The sequence below is a fragment of the Choloepus didactylus genome, chromosome 3, assembly GCF_015220235.1.
Source record: "Choloepus didactylus isolate mChoDid1 chromosome 3, mChoDid1.pri, whole genome shotgun sequence".
NCBI classification, from domain to species: Eukaryota; Metazoa; Chordata; class Mammalia; order Pilosa; family Megalonychidae; genus Choloepus; species Choloepus didactylus.
The window spans coordinates 8,820,248-8,838,405 of NC_051309.1; the positions used below are offsets into that span (position 1 = coordinate 8,820,248).

General features: G+C 41.4%; 1 protein-coding gene across 1 annotated transcript in view; it reads left to right on the top strand.

Moving 5' to 3' along the window:
• Window positions 1-2,007: 2,007 nt before the first annotated feature.
• The window catches only part of STX18 (syntaxin 18), a 141,906-nt gene continuing 125,755 nt past the window's right edge, over window positions 2,008-18,158 (top strand). Inside the window, exon 1 of the mRNA XM_037829383.1 lies at window positions 2,008-2,234. Within this exon, the coding sequence (XP_037685311.1) occupies window positions 2,067-2,234 (168 nt within the window). The 5' untranslated portion in view covers window positions 2,008-2,066. The remainder of the gene's footprint in view (window positions 2,235-18,158) is intronic.

The window sequence follows — 18,158 nt, forward strand, 5'->3', positions numbered from 1 at the left end:
AGACTCATTAATGTTTCTCATAAAACAAAGGGTCATTTATGCAAGAAAGAAACATTGGCAGAGATTTTGGGATTTCTTTCTCTTCTGACTCTGTAGGTGGAAGAGAGCTGTATGCAAATTTATTTTTCCCCATAGGAAGGCTGAAGTGGCTACGTTTAGGTTTGAAATAACCTTTTCCCTCCTTTCACTTACATACATATGTACTTTCCTGATATCTATTTCTGATAAATTTCTTTCTTTAACATAGTGGTTCTCAAACTTTTTGGTTTCGGGATTACTTTATACTTTTAAAATTATTGAGGGCCCTAAAGAACTTCCTTTTATATGGCTTATATCTATCCATATTTACCATATTAGAAATTAAAACAAAATTTAAAAATACTTAACTCATTTTACAATAACAATAATAAATCCAATATATATGAACACTAAGTGATATCATTTTACAAAAATTTACTAAATTTTCCAAAACAAAACAAAACAAAACAAAATTTGTAAGAGTGGCATTGTTTTACATTTCTGCAAATCTCTTTACAATCTGGCTTAATAGAAAACAGCTGGAGTCTCATATATGTGCTGCATTTAGTCTGCTGCTATCTCACATGCCGCTTCGCCTCTGGAAAACTCAGCTATATCACTTGTGCAAGAATGAGGGCAAAAAAGGCAAATATCCTAGTATTATAATAAACATAGTTTGTACCTCGCTTTGAGAACCACTGTTCAAATACATATTCTAGTTGTGCACCTCTCACAGCCCATGTGGGCCTTTGCTGCTGAGGGACCAAAGAAGACAGCCGGCATGCTCAGAGGCGTGAAATTTTTACTCAGGGCTTACTTACCAGGAAAAATGGAAGTCTGCCATGTTGCCTGGATTCAGGAGATGCTCTGAATGAATTCAGAAGCTGCCATGAATGGCGGTGGATTCAGAGCTCAACATATAGATACTCCGCCCTTTAACGGGTGGGGGTGGTGGCTGAACAAACTGGTTATAAGGGCTCCACATTCCAACGGGTATGAGAGCATAAGACGGGAGAGTGTGTGTGTGGGGGGGGTTGTGCAGGGGTGGGGGGATGCGGTCTTGCGAGGTAGGGAGGGATTGATTGTAATCAAACTGGGGGGGGGGAGAGGGGAGGATTATAGATTATCTTGTAGCTAACAGTGTCTCAGGGAGTCTCAGGGGGGAGGCAGTTTCCGGAGGGAAGTAAGTTATAGATTATATTTAGCACCGGAAGCTAATTTTACAAGGAGAGTAGGTCAAACCTTAACCGACCTAGTTCACCCAACCTGCTGTGTTTAGTCTTCAAGGCCCCGGGGGAAGGCTCTTGAAAAGCAAAAACTTTGTATCAATGAGATCCTTAATTAAAAGTGAACCGAAATGCATAAGAAAAACTCCTTGGGTGACTTGCCATCCCTTTAAATAAATATGATGACAACACAGTACATTAAAAAACTATATATCAAGGGCGAGCAGAGATTGGTGACGTTAGAGTCACTGCTTCGCCCAGATAAACTGCTACTCATCTTTCAAATCTCTGCTTAAGTGGGCCTTTGCTGCCGAGGCACAGCAAAGGTGTTATCTTCTCTGTATCATTTAATTTTCACAATAACACCGAGGCCGGAGGCCGACTTCATTTTACAGCGGAGGTGCTGAAGGCTGAGGAAGAATCGTTTCATTGCTACAAGTGGTCAAGGTCCACGTGCGTCTCCCGCAGGGTCCCCGAGGTCAAAGGTCAAGGCCGGCTCCCCTCTAGGTGCCTCTCGACCCGCACGGCGCGGCTCGGTCAGTGCGGAAGCTGCGAGAAGGGAGCGAGCCTCCCGGCTTCCTGGGGCACACAGCACTCGGGGCTCCGGGCCCTCGCCGCGTGGCCAAGCCGGCCGGGGTTTGCCTGGCAGAGAAAGAGAAGCCGCCCCGCGCGACGGCCCGAGGCCGGAACCTTTCTCCCCGCGCCGCGGTTGCCGGGCGGAGGCGTGCTCGGCGGGACCTGTCCTCCAGCTGCCGAGCTCGCGTCGCCGTCGCGGGCTGCTGACGTGAGCGGGCCAAGAGGGGGCCGCGGGTGCGGGTCGCCATGGCGGTGGACATCACGCTGCTGTTTCGGGCCAGCGTCAAGACCGTGAAGACGCGGAACAAGGCGCTGGGAGTGGCAGTGGGCGGCGGGGCTGATGGCAGCCGCGACGAGCTGTTCCGCCGGAGCCCCCGAGTCAAGGGCGACTTCGCCAGCCGGGCCCGCGAAGTGGTGAGCTGGTTGCTATGGAAACGGCGGGGCGGACAAGGGAGGCGGACCCGCTACTTGGCCCCCAGGTCCTAAACCAGACCCTGTGTCTTTAGCATGGGGCGAAGGAAGCGATTGGAAAAAGTGGTCTCAGTGTGGATGGGGAGGTACAGGAGAGTTGGCTTCTGAGTGCCGACAGCTGTCTTCGGGAAGGAGCAGCATTATTTTGGGGACTGGAGACGAGTGTAGGGGAACTCCAGGAAGCAGATTTCTCTTGGGGGTGGGGGGAAGAAGGCACTCACAACCTGTACCCGCAAAGTCCACTGATTGCTTTGTGAGGTAATGAGTTCGCCGTCACCGCGGAGTTGAACGCAGGGAAACTTCCCCACAGTCCTTTGCTTCTCCGTGTAGCCTTGACTACACTGTATTTGTCTCTTTTTTTCACTTGTCTGGTTCCTCCTCCCTCGCATTGAGATCAAAGACCACGTTTCATTCAGATGAGCCCTCCCCTCCCCCTTGCCTTCCGCAGTATTTCAGGGCACATGGTAAAGTTCAACATGGTTTTGAATAATCTTTCACAAACACTCCATGTTCCAGTCCTCTAAGCTACTTTCTGTTCCCCGAACACAGCGGCCTTTCGTTCATTTCTAAGAGCAGGGGCCTTCTCCTTTAGGGCAGGAACGGTGTTGGCTTCATCTCAGAATGGCCCATAGCATTGCTTAGTAAATGTTTGTTGAATGAATGAATGAACAAATGGTTGTCTGTTTTCCTGACTAAACAGAAAACACTATATGGAGAGGGATAATGTTTGCCTTGTTCACTTTTGTATCCTTGGCACCAAGGTTGAATCTAGTTTTTATTTATACAATTTTGTCTGCCCTCTTTAAGAAATAAAAGTAAGAAATTACCAAAAAAAAAAAAAAAGTAGCTTCAGAACTTTGAAAAGTGCAAGTGAGGGTCCCTGAAGCCTAAGGTTCATTAGCTTCACGGTAAATCCATCTCTGCTTGGCACACGGTCCAATGCTTGGCATTTTGTAGACACCTGGGTATTTTTGAATGAATATATGCATGTGTGAATTAATGAATGGCAGTTTGCAGAGGATAGCCAGGCATCAGAAGAGGAGTTGGACCAGATGAATACATTCAGTCCAAAGCACTGTGTTAGAGTGGCACAGTGTAAAAGGAGTGCTGGAGGAGACAGACATACAAGCAAAATAAGTGCCATAAGGCTTTGTAGGTGTTGTGATAGAAGTCTGTGTAAGGCACAAAGCAAAGTAGTCAGTTCTACCTGAGGGCAGGGAAAGGCTTTATAAATGATGCCTGAAATCATTTGTTTTCAGAGGTCCTCCTTTTACCTACACTTTCTGAAAGAGGAGTTGGCTGGTTCCAGGGCAGACAGAGTAGGGAAGGGCCTCTTAGGCTAAGAGAACAATATGGCAGAGGCATAGAGGTGGGTGCCAGACTAACATTAGTTGGTTTGATAAGCATTTGATTGTGGCTGCAATGTGGAACCCCAGAAAATTTGGACTGGAGTGGCAGGCAGGGGCAGATCTTGGAGGACCTTGTGTATGACTTTACTGAATTTTAACTTGCCCTGTAGGCAGTCTGATATTATGTGGTAGAAAGAATACTAGAGAAGAAGCTATGGGACTAGGTTGACGTCTCAACCCTGCAACCATTAGCCAAATGAGGCTATTCAGCAAGTTTTACCACCTCTGTGTATTTACCTATAAATGGTCCCCTGCTTTTTTTTTCTTTTTTTTTTTTTTTCTTAAACAGCAGAAGACTTTAAAAACCACATTACCTTCCAGATATGACAGATCAAATGGGAGCTTCTCAGGTTGAAGTGAGAGGAAGGGAAACCAGGATATTCTCCCTCACCTCTCCCACAAACTAGCCCTGACTGTTCCCAAGGTACCTGTTGTGGCATTGTGGTTTGAAGACCACAGTTTTGGTTTTTGGAGGGCCCTTTCTACCTCTGAAATCACTGGTTGATTAACATCATGCTGATTTGGGGTCCTGCTCCGTGATAGGGGATTTCAAAGTAGTAGGAGTAGGAGCAAGAAACGTAGGTAGGTCTGAGAGTCTGATGGAGAGCCCTGTGGTCACCCAGGCCTCAGGCCTCCTCCTGAGTGGCAAAAATTGAAGTTCAGCCTTTGAGTTCATGGGCATCAGGAGTAGTGACAGGTCCTATTACTGCAGGTATTTAAACAGAGAGGTGACTACTTGTTAGTGATGTTTGAGAACTTTGTGCATTTGTTAGAGTAAGGTTAGAACTGCATTCCACTGATGTTCAGTGACGCAGGTAGGTGTCAAAGCTTGGAGACTCCGTTAAGTAGGCACATGAGCTGTGTTGTTCAGGGCCACCGCCTCTCTTGACATTGGGAAAACATGCATTCTTTGGAGGAATTTTTTTTTTTCTTACGTCGTGGTTGTTTATGTATTACCTCATGTTCTTGGAACTGTTCTCTCTCTCTCTCTCTCCCCTCCCCCCCCCACCCTGCCTCCTTTTCTCCCTCTCTGCCTTTCTCCCTCTCTCTCTTCCTCTCTCTCCCTTGTGGAAAATGTCAACAACTATATACTTAGTGATGGATCTCCTGTGTTTTTTACTGTAATCAGATGTGTCAGATGCCTGTTTGTTATATTATTTTGGGTAGATTCCTTATACATAAAAGTCTGGACAGTACTAGGAGCACATTTTCTCCTCAGGTTATAACTGATTGTCAGACCAGAGGAAATGTAGCAAATTACAGAAATGCCTTTGGTTAAATGCCGGCACTGAAGCATTTGTTATCATTTTTAGGACACATTGTGCCTGGTTTAATTCCAGGTCTTCTGTTCCTTGTTTTGAACAAAATGTATGCCTAATGTCAGATTTCCATCTCACTGCATTGATGTAGAGGTTGTATTAAGCTTCATAAAATTGTGTTGAAAATAGATTTTTATCCCATAGGCTGCTATCTTATGCATCATTCTTTCAAATATTTAATCTTTATGTTCAATTTTGCCTAATTTTTATATACTCAGTGCATGTCTACTCATTAAATTACAAATTAGGCAGTAAATGACATTTCAGTTTTTGGAGGACTTATGTTACCTGAGTGATTCCAAATTATGAAAAATATGAGTCAGTGGGAGCTTGTCTTATTTGGACTGTGGGGCTAAAGAGGATGGTGTGAGTAGGACTGGGACTTGGGTTCTGCTGCTTAGAATGCTTAGAAGTGGGTGAACTTGGGCAAGTCCTCCTAACCTGAGTCTCATTGTCCATTTCTATAAAATGGGCATGGTAATACCTGACTTAACTCACAAGCTAATTATAAGGATCTTAGGAGAAAGATTATTACCGATCTCCTTTACCATCTCATGACCACCCTGCCCCCCTACCATGGGCCATTTCAGTACTCTAAGCTATTTGCATTCAACCATTTCTTTGGCTTTTTATACTTTAATTCCATGGTTATAAAGAGGAACCAGGTAAGTGCATGAAAGAATCAGTGCAATAGTATTGCTGGTAGAACAAAAGTGCTATCTGCAGCTATAAAAGACAGCAGCATTCCTGCGTCAAGTTGAAACTCTTTGTCAGGGATGGCAGGTGTGTGGCAGGCATGCATCTTTTCCTCTCCTTTCCTTTCCATGCCATGGACAATAGGGCTGATACCCCAGTGGATCCGTGTAGCTCAGTATTGTTTGCAACATTGGGCCCCAGGCAGCCATTTTGGGGGTTGATGTTCAGGTTGAAATCCATTTGACATCCCTGCAATGTAGTAAAAATAGAAAGTGTTTGCCTACTGCTGGATTTTAAAAAAAACGCCTGAAATCATTTTGAGCACATCTTGTCCAGGTTCTTTGATTTACAGCTGAGAAAACTAAAGCCATAGACTAAAAGTCAGTGAGACGACTTGCCCAAAGTCATAGCAGCTACTTAGGGCAGTGCCAGAGGTGGAAGCCAAGTCTTTTGACCCCAGTTTTATACCCACCCATCAACATCCTCCTACCTTAAATTTCCACAGTGTTTTTTTTAAGTAAAAAATTCTTTGGCAGTGAGTTTCTTCTTGAGTTAAAAACTGAATTTGTAACTGAATACTGAATGGGATTTGGAGTAGAAAGACCTGAATTTGAATACCAGTTTTGCTTCTTCCTTGCTGTATGAACTTGGGCAAGTTATTTAACTGTAGTCTCCTCATTAATAAAATGGAGGGAGTAAGAGCAATCTTATAAGGTTGCTGTGTGGAGGAAATGAGAAAAGGTCTGCAGAGTGCCTGCATTATTCTGAATTCTTTTTGATTGCAAGGAATAGAAACCCTGTGTAAACTAACCTGAGCAAAATGGGAATGCCTTGGCTTATACCTGAGAAATTGAGAGTGTGGATCTTTCTTCTCCTAATTTCCGTCAATAAAGCCCTGGGAAAGGACTCAGATTCTTCTTGAAAGCTATGTCCTCCTTACAGAGTCATTGTGGCCAGAGGGATATGGTACTCTTATTGGTCAGGTCCTATGTCCACCCTAATAAGAACCATGTTAAAGGGGGTGCTGTGTCTAGGAGTAGGGAGGAAGGGATGTTGGACAGGCAGAACCAACAAAAATGTCTCTTCCAGTACCTAGCACAGCACCTACACACCTTCACTTTACCTGCCTGGTTGCCTTCAACTCTATGGGGAATGAAAAACTAATATTGTAGGCATTTGTAATGAGGGGCTTTGGGGATGAGAACAGGACTGGAGATGCTTCACAGAGGCCAGACTGTGTGTCCAGAGCAGGAAAGCAGAAGACCTAGGTTCTAATCCCAGGTCTGCCATTAAGTGGGCAGGCCCCATAATGTTTCTGGCCTCAGTTTGCATGTCAGAAAACTAAGAGCTTAGACTAGATAGCTGCAGAGATTTCTTGTATAACTAAGACATTTTGATTATTTATAAGGTAATAGTAATGGCATGCCTGAGATGTTGGGAATTCTATTTTTAGATTAGGCTCCTTACAGATGAGATTTTGTTTTTCTTTGCTTATTATGCATTGCTTTTCTGAAAGCTGGGAGTCAATTAGTTTTTTGTTTTTGTTTTCTTAGGAATTGCTTATCTTGAGATCTGGTCTGAAATCTAAAGTTCTTACAGTGGCCGAAAGGCCAATGATCTGGTCCTGCTACCTCCTGTCACCCTTGTCTTGCTCACTCGATTCTGGCTGCCCTGGCCTTTTTGCTTTCCTCAAGCATGCCAGGCACACTCTGACATCAGGGCCTTTGCATCTGTTGTTCCCTCTGCCTGGGACACTTCTCTCCCGATTCCATGTGGCTTGACCTCTCAGTTCCTTCATGTTTTTGCTCAAATATTACCTCAGTGAGGCCTTCCTTGACTGCCCTTTTCCTGTGACTGTCCCCTATCCTGCTTTATTCTTTTCATTACCTAGTATATCATGTACTCCTTTGTTTTTTGTTTATTCAGTATATACCTCAGGAAAACAAAGACTTTGTGTTGTCTGCCATTGAATTGATAGCTTCTGGGACAGTGCCAGGGACTTAGGTTCTCAATAAACCTTTCCTGGATTCATGAGTGAATGCTAATCTACTGTCTTGCTTAGCTTACAGTTTGGGGGCTAGGTAACCTCTGTCCAAGGCTCCTTCCAGTTCTAAAAATGTGTGATCTTAACACAATTCCTGATAGTGTGCAATAGACAGGTACACTTAGTCCAATATCAGGAGTAAGCATCCAATATATAGTAGCTTTTATTTTATTACCAAGATTGAGTCCCTGCCTCCAAGTGTTTACACTCTAGTGGAGAGATGACACATGAATGGTGTAGTGATTCAGGTGTGAGTGACAGTCAGGACGCTCTTAACATTGATTCTTCAGATCCTCTTGATTTCCTTCTGAGAGGCATTGTTGACCCTTTTGTGCCAATGTTGGGACCCAGAGGTCGAGCGGGACCACCTAGAGTAGTTGGAAATAGGCTTAGTCCAAGAATTGAGTGTAGTCACAGTAAATGGGGCTTTTAGTCAGAGGAGCATGGTTCAGAGGGGCAGTATCAGGCGACAGGTACAAGGAGCTACACGGTGACAGTGAGAAGCAGGAAAGACGGGAAATGGGGCCAAAGAGTACAGGAAGAGATTAGGAGACAGTGGAGGTTTAGGAGGGTGTGAGCAGAACACGAGTGTGTTGAATCATGGATTTTTTTCTTTTCTTTTTCTTAAAATTCTGTACAGCTTTTTTTGCAGATGAAATAAGCAGCAACTTTGGTTAAAGTTGGAATGAGGAAACTGGGAAAAGAGGTTCATCAGCCAACCTGCCCTTCTGCTACCCTTCCCCTTTCTCTTTGAGGCCCTCCTTTGGAACCAGCCATAACACTTGGAGATGCAGAGTTTAGAAACCACTGCATGAATTCTCTCCAAGGCCTCCATTAGCTTTCATGATGCTGTGTTTTTATGGATCTCAGTAACTGAGTGTATGCTGTAAGCAAGATCAGAGCTAGATATTTTTTAATAATGATCACTTTGTGTAGGTTGCACTTCTGATTTTTTCCCAGGACTTATGAGGACTGCAGCTTTTGACATTATAATTATTCAATAATTGATTTATTCTTCCATTCACCTTTCCAGCCAGAAGCTGGGAATTATTCTACCTCTTCCTCTTCCTCTTCCTAACCCAATTTATTAATTACTAGGTTGTACTGAGTCTGCCTCCTAAAGATCTACTTCATCTATCCTCTCCTGCGCACTTGATGTGTGTCAGACATTCTGAGGACACAAAACTGATGAGAGGTATGTCCCAGGCTTATGAAAATACAAAAAGGAAAACTAATTCTCTTTGGTGGGGGTTCAGTGGAAACCTCAAAAAGAAACTGATGACCAAACTGGCCTTGAAGGACGAGAGCCATCCTACCAGACAAAGGAAGGAGGATAAATCACATTCCTAGTAGAGGAAGGAGTGTGAGCAAAGGCTCTGCTGCACAACAGCGGGGTGCTTGGTGGAGCAGAGGCGAGACTGGTGTGGCTACAGCCCTTTTCTAGAGGACACCTGGGTGCGGTTTGGGGTGGCAGGAGACAAGATTGTGCTGGGGTGAATTAGAGCAGGAGTTGGCAAACTTTGGCCTGCTCTCCAAATCCAGCCCACTGCCTGTTTTTGTAAATAAAATTTTATTGGAATGCAGCCATGCTCATTTGTTTATATATAAGGTATTGCTGATTTTGTGCTACAATGGCAGAATTGTAGAGTGCGAAAAGCCCGCAAAGCCTAAAATATTTACTTTCTGGCCCCTTACAGAAAAAGTTTGCCAACCTTGGATTACGACGTTGTCAGCAATGCTGAGGCGTTTGGACTTTATGCACTGGGCTCTGCAGGCTGAGGCATGAAAGGCTCACATTTGGGTTTTAAAGTAATCAATAGCAGTATTGAAGATGGGTTTAGGGTGTAACAAGACTGACATAGAAGAACTAATAAGGAGGCTGTTGTAGTAATCTAGGTGATAGGTGAAGAGCAACTGATAGTAGAGAAGGTCAGGAGAGGATAGATGAAGTAGATCTTTAGGAGGTAGACTCGGTACAACTTAGTAATTAATGAATTGGGTTAGGAAGAGGAAGAGGTAGAATAATTCCCAGCTTCTGGTTGGGAAGTTAAATGGTAGTAGATATCACAACATTTCTTTGAAAGTTAGAGAAGGATGCCACTTACTCTTGCCTTCTTCCTTCTCAATTCTAAACAGTAGAGAATAGACCCAAGGAGCCCAGTGGAAATTGGTGTTTTATTAAGACAGCAAATGTTGGATAACACAGCAAGGCTGGATAACTCCCCAATGGCAGTGCCTCCTGATAAACCTGGTTTGGAGAGCATAGCTGGAACCCAAGACCAAAGTGGGATCCTCTAAACTTTGCCAAATTTAGATCTTGGAGACCTAATTCATCTGCCCAGCCCCCTTGCATGGAGACTGGAGACCTGCCTCAGTAATCCAGCCAACATCAGGCTAGGCCTTCTGGTGGCAACAAGTTTAAGGCAAGTCCACCTCACCTGAGTATAGGTGGGAATGGAGTCTCAGTAGGTCCTGTGTAGATGACTTGTTTAGTGAATTCCCCCCATCTAGGGTCTGGTTCTGTCTTGCAGGCTCATGTGTGAGTCAGAATACCAGTTTCATTTCCTTTGACCACTCAGGAGGATACAAATTTGGGGAAATCAATAGAGTTTGAGCCTCTCTATAGGTTAGGAACTCTGTTAGGGATTTTACATACCTGATCTCATTTAATTTTTCTCTTTTTGAGGGTAGTAGAAATATATTAAATTATTTTACAATATTGATCATAGTATGAATAATATTCTAGAATTCAGCAAACTAGATGGTTGAGGTTTCTTATACAGAAAACCAAATGGGCTCCCTCTGGTGGGCAAAGTATCAGTGAAGACTTAACATAGGTTATTTAGGGCTTATAGCCTGGAAAACTTTATATTTGAAACACATTAAGTTTAAACTTGACTTAAAGGAGACCTCTTGTTCCCCCCCAAAAAAGAAGGTGATTAAACCAGAGGAATGAAAATATGATGTGTCAAATGAACCCATATAACTCAGACACAAAATCTTGCAGTCCAGCTGTGATTTTAAACCCAGTAGTACTTTTTTTCTTCTTGACTTTCAGGTTTTCAAAGTCTATAAATATTAGCATTTGCCAGGTCCTACTTGTCACAGTCTAGTATATGCCTATTTGTTAAAAGACAGTCATATCATGGAGCTCATAACCTCTGTTTAACCAAGAGAGCGAGTCTTTCCATTTCACAATATTGTACACGTTTCTGTTCTCTTCTAGTCAAATGATAAGAAAACTCTGGTAAAATGGACATTTGCCTTTTCTTGGGCATTTTCTCCAGTAACAAAATCTATATTCTAATTAGAACTGACAGACTGCAACATATCTTGACTATGAGAAATTAAGAAAGGAATTAAAGAGGTTAAGTTTTGATTTTTAAGTACTTTTGGACTTTGCCAGTAATTAATGGTGTCATCTTGGAGAACTCATCTGTGTCTCATTTTTCTTATTTACTTGAGGGGCTTTGACTAGGTGATGGTCCTTGATTCAGTACCCTGCTTTCTGGAAAGTCTTAGGAAATATTTTTAATGCTTTTTGGAAGAGAACTACCCATTGCCTTTTGTTGTTTTTTTCCTGCAAGTGAGTTCCTACGTACTCAGAATTTTTCATCTAAAAGAAAAAAAAAATGTGTATTTTTGCAAAGTTGGCAATCGGTATGTTCCCACAAATGTATTTGATTTGATAGTGATTATGTACTCTTATGATGTAGTCTTATTAGCAGAACACGTGTTTGAAGTCAAATAATGGTTTTTAAATCTGATTATAAAAGTATTAGATGCTCATTAAGCAGGAAAAAAAGAATAAAGAAGAAAATAAAATCTACATATACTACTACTGGCCAGAAATAGCCATTGCTAACAATTTTGGTGTATGTCTTTCCAGACTTTCTTCTATAAAACAAAAATGGGATTTTTTTTTTTTTTAACAATACTGTTATGTAATCTCTCATTTTTCCCTCCTTTTATTTCTCTTTTTATGTAACGATATATTGTGGACATTTTTCTATGTCAATATATACTATTCTGTGCCGCCAATTTATTTGGCTGTATAGCCCTTAAAAATATCCTTAATTTGTATGTCTGATCCCCTATTGAAAGACATTTAGACAGTTTCCAGTTTCTCACTATTTTAAATAAACAGTACATTTTTACCAAATTTATTCCAAATTTATCATAGCCTTTTAAAATAAAAAGGCAAAAGAATTATGAATTCAGTTTTCTGTTAATCTTTTCTCAAATATAAAAAACTGGATGTCCTAACTGATAAAAGGAAAATTACCCCTAAATTTTTTGGCAGTATCAGATGTATTAGAACCGATCATCAGTGTGATGGGTAGCCCACAAAAGCATGGTCTATTTCAGTGATGGTAATGAAACTGGCTGACTAGGCCAGTGGTTGCTTCTTGATCAGTAGCATGAAATAAATTTGGATAGGTGCTTTACTGCTCGACTTCAGAAGGCCTTGAGAACCTTTGTACAATATTAATGTACAAAAATCAATGACTGTCTTGTATCCCATTTTTGACCACTCAGAACATAATAAAAATATTTATAGTAGCAACAGATATGATTTCTGTTACTCTTAAAAAGAAATGTAGGGACTATACGTATCAGTGTTGCATTGAAGGCGAACATGATCGGAAAGGGTTGTTTAAAGGCATGTATCCCACAGATTAGCACTACAAATATAAATGTTTGCATGATCAACTTCTAAGGTATGACATTGGTACAAAGAGTTAACAACAGAGTGGTATATGGGAAAAACTACCTGTTGCATATTACAGACTATATTTAATAGGAATACCTTACCAGAACCACACTAATACTAGGGATAAATAATTAAGGGCCCATAAGAACATTGGAATTTTTGGGGTTATAATAATTGTTTAAAATTGAGAGTGATGATGACTAGACAACTAAATGAGAATAATGTGAAACACTGATTATTTATCTTGGACAGAATATATGCTACGTGAAATGAGGAACCTCCTACCTAATCAGTCAAGTCCTCCACCTTGATGCTTGCTTTTGTGAAACTTATGGCTGTAAAGGGGAGGCTAAGCCTACCTATAATTATGCCTAAGAGTCACCTCCAGAGAACCTCTTTTGTTGCTCAGATGTGGCCTTTCTCTCTCTGAGCCCAACCTGGTAAATAAATTCATTAACCTCCCCGCTTCATGGGACATGACTTCCAGGGGAGTGAGTCTCCCTGGCGAAGTGGGACACGACTCCCAGGAGTGAGCCTGGCCCTGGCATGGAGGGATTGAGAATGCCTTCTTGACCAAAAGGGAGGAAAAGAAAGGTAAAAAAAATAGGTTTCCGTAGCTAAGCGATTTCAAATAGAGTCAAGAGGCTATCCTGGAGGTTACTCTTATGCAAACCCCAGCTAGATATTCCAGATGGCCACAGTAAGCCAAGCCCTAATCAGCAGTAGTCTCCAAAATACAAAAGAATACCTAGGTTCTTATGTAAGACTCTATAAAAGTTTCACTCATTAAATTTATTTTTCAGAAACTTAAATCCTCCAGAGTGTTCCTATGCCAGATAAGTCCCAAAACCCAGAGGCAACAGCCTCTTCAAGAACATCAACCAGATGCACTCCTTTTCAATATGAACAGGTTAGAGTGGTCACTGCCCAGATGTTCCTGAAGATTGAGAAAGTGATCAAATGAGAGGGAGGGGTAGCAACAGACAAGATAGGATTTAACAAAGGATTATGAACACTGAATATATAAATTTTTTTTTAGTTTCTAGGGTATTAGCATAGCTAGAAAGAAATCACTGATATGGTAGAACTGTAACCCATAACAGTTTGCTCTCATAGAGTAGTTTGCTCTCTAATTACTTGTTAAATCATACTTTGAAAGATGTCATCTTTCTGTATATATGTTATATTCACAATTAGAAAATAACTGAAATTTTGGAACTTTTCTGTATATAGGTTATATTTTCACAATAAAAAAAAGGTTAAAAAAGAAATGTAAATGGCCCATTTGAAAAAAGAACACTAAATTTTGTAGAGATATAGAAAACTTGAACAAATAGATACATATATTGTGTACCTAAATGAGAAGAAAAAGTGTTGTAAAGAAATCAGTTATTCTTTATTTATAGATTTAATGCAACTTTAATCAAAATTCTAATAAAATTTTTTGAAGGGAACTTGGAAGTGTTTCTGAAATTCATCTAGGAAAAAAGTTGTATAAGAATAGCTAATTAATTTTCAAGAAGAGTGGATGGAGGGTGTGTGTATTGGGATGGGGAGACTAGCCTTATCAGATATCAAAACATTTTGAAGCCAAAAAATATATATATACATAGATAGATTGATCAGTGAAACCTATTAGGCCAGGGTGTTTGCGCGCGCGTGCTTGTGTGTGTGTGTGTGTGTGTTTGTGTTTGGAATAGTGTGTGAATGTAAATTTTATCCATGGTAAAGGAGACTTTGGAAACTAGTAAGGAGTGGAAGGTTCATTCAGCTATGGTTTGGGATAATTGATTATTAGCACTTTGAAAAAAGTTTTCGTAGCTCCTTTCTCTTACTATATACACATTAAAATATATTTCTAAGTGAGTTAAAGATATAATTGTAAGAAGCAAAACTGAAGAAAATGGGAATGAATGTCAATTTGCCTTCTAGAAGTGAGGGGCTTTCCTGAGTTTAAAAGTCAGCAGCAGCAGGCTTAAAATAATGGTGATGATTGTAATGACAAGGATGGCAGCTGTCACAAGTGTTGTACCTCGCGATATCATAGCATTACCCCCATGTAGAGAGAAATTATTAGGTAAACTTAGCATGCTGAAGAGGATGCAGTAATGTGAGAATTGCCAATGCCATTATATTCGGTTCAAAAAAACAATAACTATCAAAACCAGATACTGTTAAAACTATGTACACAAAACCAGAACTCTGAGCACGGAAATAATGACTAGAAGGGAATATACCCAAACGTTAACAATAGTTATTTCCGGGTGATGAGACTCTGGTGATTTATTTATTTTTCTGCTTCTCTCTATCATCCAAAATTTCTTTAATGAGCATATATTATTATTTTTTAAATTTAATTTTATAGAGATATATTCACATACCACAGTCATGTAATAAAAGTTAAAGTGGAAAAGAGCACCCCAAAAATCCCATCTTCCCCATCCCTCCCTATTATTCATTTACTTGTCCTCATTTTACTATTCATCTGTCCATACACTATAAAGGGAGTGGGAGCCACAAAGTTTTCATAATCACACAGTCACACAGTGTAAGCTATATAGTTGTACAATCGTCTTCAAGAATCAAGGCTACTGGGTTGCATTTCAACAGTTTCAGGTATTTCCTTCTAGCTATTCCAATACACTAAAAACTGAAAAGGGATATCTATATAATACGTAAGAATAACCTCCAGAGTGACGTCTCGACTCTACTTGAGATCTCAGCCAACTGAAATTTTATTTTTGTTTCATTTCTCTTCCCCTTTTGGTCCAGGAAGGCTTTCTTAATCCCACAAAGCATATATTATTTTTGAAATGAAAAATAAAACAGAACAAGTGCATCTTCAGGCAGATGAGTTTGTATTTGCTGTGGTAGGAAATGGAGAATTAATAGCTTTTGATTAGAAAAAATATTAAATAATTTTTAATTATTAAATTAAGCAGTATCTAATTATATATTAAACGTGCAACAGAGGCACCCTATTTAAGGGAAGTTTGTGGTAAAACCTTTTGTAAAGGGAGCAATTTTCCTGTAACTCGGCTGGATTTTCAATTCAGACTTTCTTAACGTGCAGGAAAATCATCCACAAATGTTACCTTGAGGTCTTAGCTTTCTGGTTGTCATTCTGAAAACAGTAAACCATAATAATAGCTACCACTTGTCGAGCACCTGTCTCTACCTGGCACAGTACTGAAAGCTCCATAATTTATTTGCATGTCCTTGCTATTATTCCTTTACAGATGAAGAAACTGAGGTTCAGAAGGGTAAGTGACCTGCCCAAGATGATGCCACCTGCATTGGAAGATGAGTAAAAGTGACACTTGTGCTGTGTTCCTCAGGTCGCTGGCTCATTTGCCAGGCTCTTGGGAAGGCCCAGGTGTGTGCACGGTGAATGCCACCCCCAGGCTTTGGAGCTCCACTCCATTTGGCATTGACAGGGCAGGTTTCTGGTGACTTTCATGTCATCAACTATCTTTCGGTGCGCATGTTGGTACATAAATCACCTGTATTTGTAAGTGCTTGACCAGCTTGTGGGGGAATACAGCTGCCTCCAGGCCAGACTTTCTGGTTATCGACAGTTACCTGGTGACTAAATTTCTAGCTTAAGAGATAGTGTTGAGATGTGCTTTGAGGGAAAAAGGAAAAAGTTTTGTGGTTTTTAGTAAGTAAAATCATCGGAAGGAAGGAGACCTAATTTATAGATGATAGAAATTTGGAAAAGTGTAATTCCCCTTATCTGTCTTTTGGACACCAGTTTGTTAATTTATTTGTTCATTCAACAGCCAATCCATGGAGAGCTCTGGAGCTGAGATACCTTTTCCGAATTGTCCAACTGGGATGAGGACCAGGCAGTTTTAACCACGGCACTAACCAGGCATTGGGGGCAGGCTCCCCTAGGGCAGTGGCAGGAGACTGAGGAGGGCAGTGCCCAGCGGTGGACTAAGCTGTGAGCCATCAGCAGCCTGTTCTCCTGGCAGTTGGGGAGTGACGGTGTCCAGCCCCTGAGCCTCCAGCCTCTAAAGGAGTCACTGTTCTGCTACACTCTTGTTTTGAGTGAGTTGTTTTGAGGATGGAAGGAGATATTGTAAACGTTTAGCTTTGCATCCGGTACTTTGTAGATACTCAGTAAGTGGCAGCTGCTATTATTATCAGCTTATATTTTTTAAGTGTCTGCTATGAGTAAGGAAGACACCTAGATTGCTATGAGGGATGGAAAGCTGAATGGGACTTTGATCTGTCCATCAACATGCTTACCATCTAGAAGATGCCATTCATTCATTCAGCAAATATTTACTGAGCACCTGCTACAGATTATGCACTATTTCAGGCCCTGGGAATAGAGAAATCATAAGAGAGACAAAATCCCCACTTTTGTGAACTTATATCCTAGTGGAGAACTTAGTAAATAAGTAACTCCATAAAAATACATATGTCAGGTGGAGTTAAATACTGGGAAGCACTCTATATAAGTAACTATAAAAATCTTTAAAAGAGGAACTTTGGGAATTCAAAAGAGGATAAAGAATTACTTCTGGGTGGGGCTGAGGGGAAGACTTTGTGGGAAGGATGATATTTAGGGGAGTCTTTAAGGACCCATAGGTTTTCCACATGTGGCGATGGAGAGAGGGGAGGCAGGATAGCGGCCCACGGCAAGGGCTCCAAGGACAGGATTGTCACATACACTGAGAAGGCTTCTGTGGAACACGAGGGAGGAGTGAGAAGTAGATAATGAAGTGTGCCTGCATGACTCCTTGGCCCTTTGGGTCCACCCTCACTACCCTTTCCACCCTGTGCCTGCCCTGGGAGGCTGGTCTTTATGGATGGCATGGGTGCGTGTTCTTGCCTGCTGGCTTCTCTGGTTGCGTTTAGCTGCTGGGAGACTCCTGCAGGAGACTGGAGGGCTGGGAGAGAGAGAGGGGTTGGTCTGCTGGCAGAGTAGAGACTTGGCATCCACACTTCAGTGACTTGGATTCAGTGTTTGTCCACCGGGCCTAAAATCTTCCTTCTGTGTGTGTCAAGCAGCCCCTGGGTGAGGATGGATTTTGCCAGGAATGGATGGGGCTGCATTACTGCACCACTCAGGGGTGGCCCTGAAAGACAGTGACAAAGGGAAATCCTCCCATGGCCAGAACTTTAGGCAAGTCATCTCAGCTATTTTACTTACAGTGTATTTTATGTAAGATATGTTTTTACTCCTCTGCCTTTTCTAGCTCACCATTGCAGCAGGGGAAAATCAAGTATTTTAGGCTCTTAACAGATTTTCTCCAGTGATGTGGCAGTTCATATGTTTCTTCCAAATATGACCTGAAAGGTTAGAGGTGGTAAATGGCTTTTGTGGCATTTTGACTGTAAATCTGGACTGGAATGGAATCTGTAACCCATTATCAGATTCTGAATCAAGCTGCCTTGTCCTTCTACTGTTTCTGTTTCAGTGGAAATGTGTGTTTTTATACTGTCAATGGCCAGTTTATATACCTAATATTAAAGAGGAATTATATAATGAATACTTGATGTGTAAGGGACTAGTTAAGTACTTCAACTGCAAGGGATCCCATTAAGGTAATAAGGAAATTACATTTAATTTTAAATGGTAGAAAGATTTTCTAATGTTATTGCTATTAAGCATTTATTACACACACACAACCCATTTTTTTTGTGAGTGAATTCCCAAAGCACAATTTATCT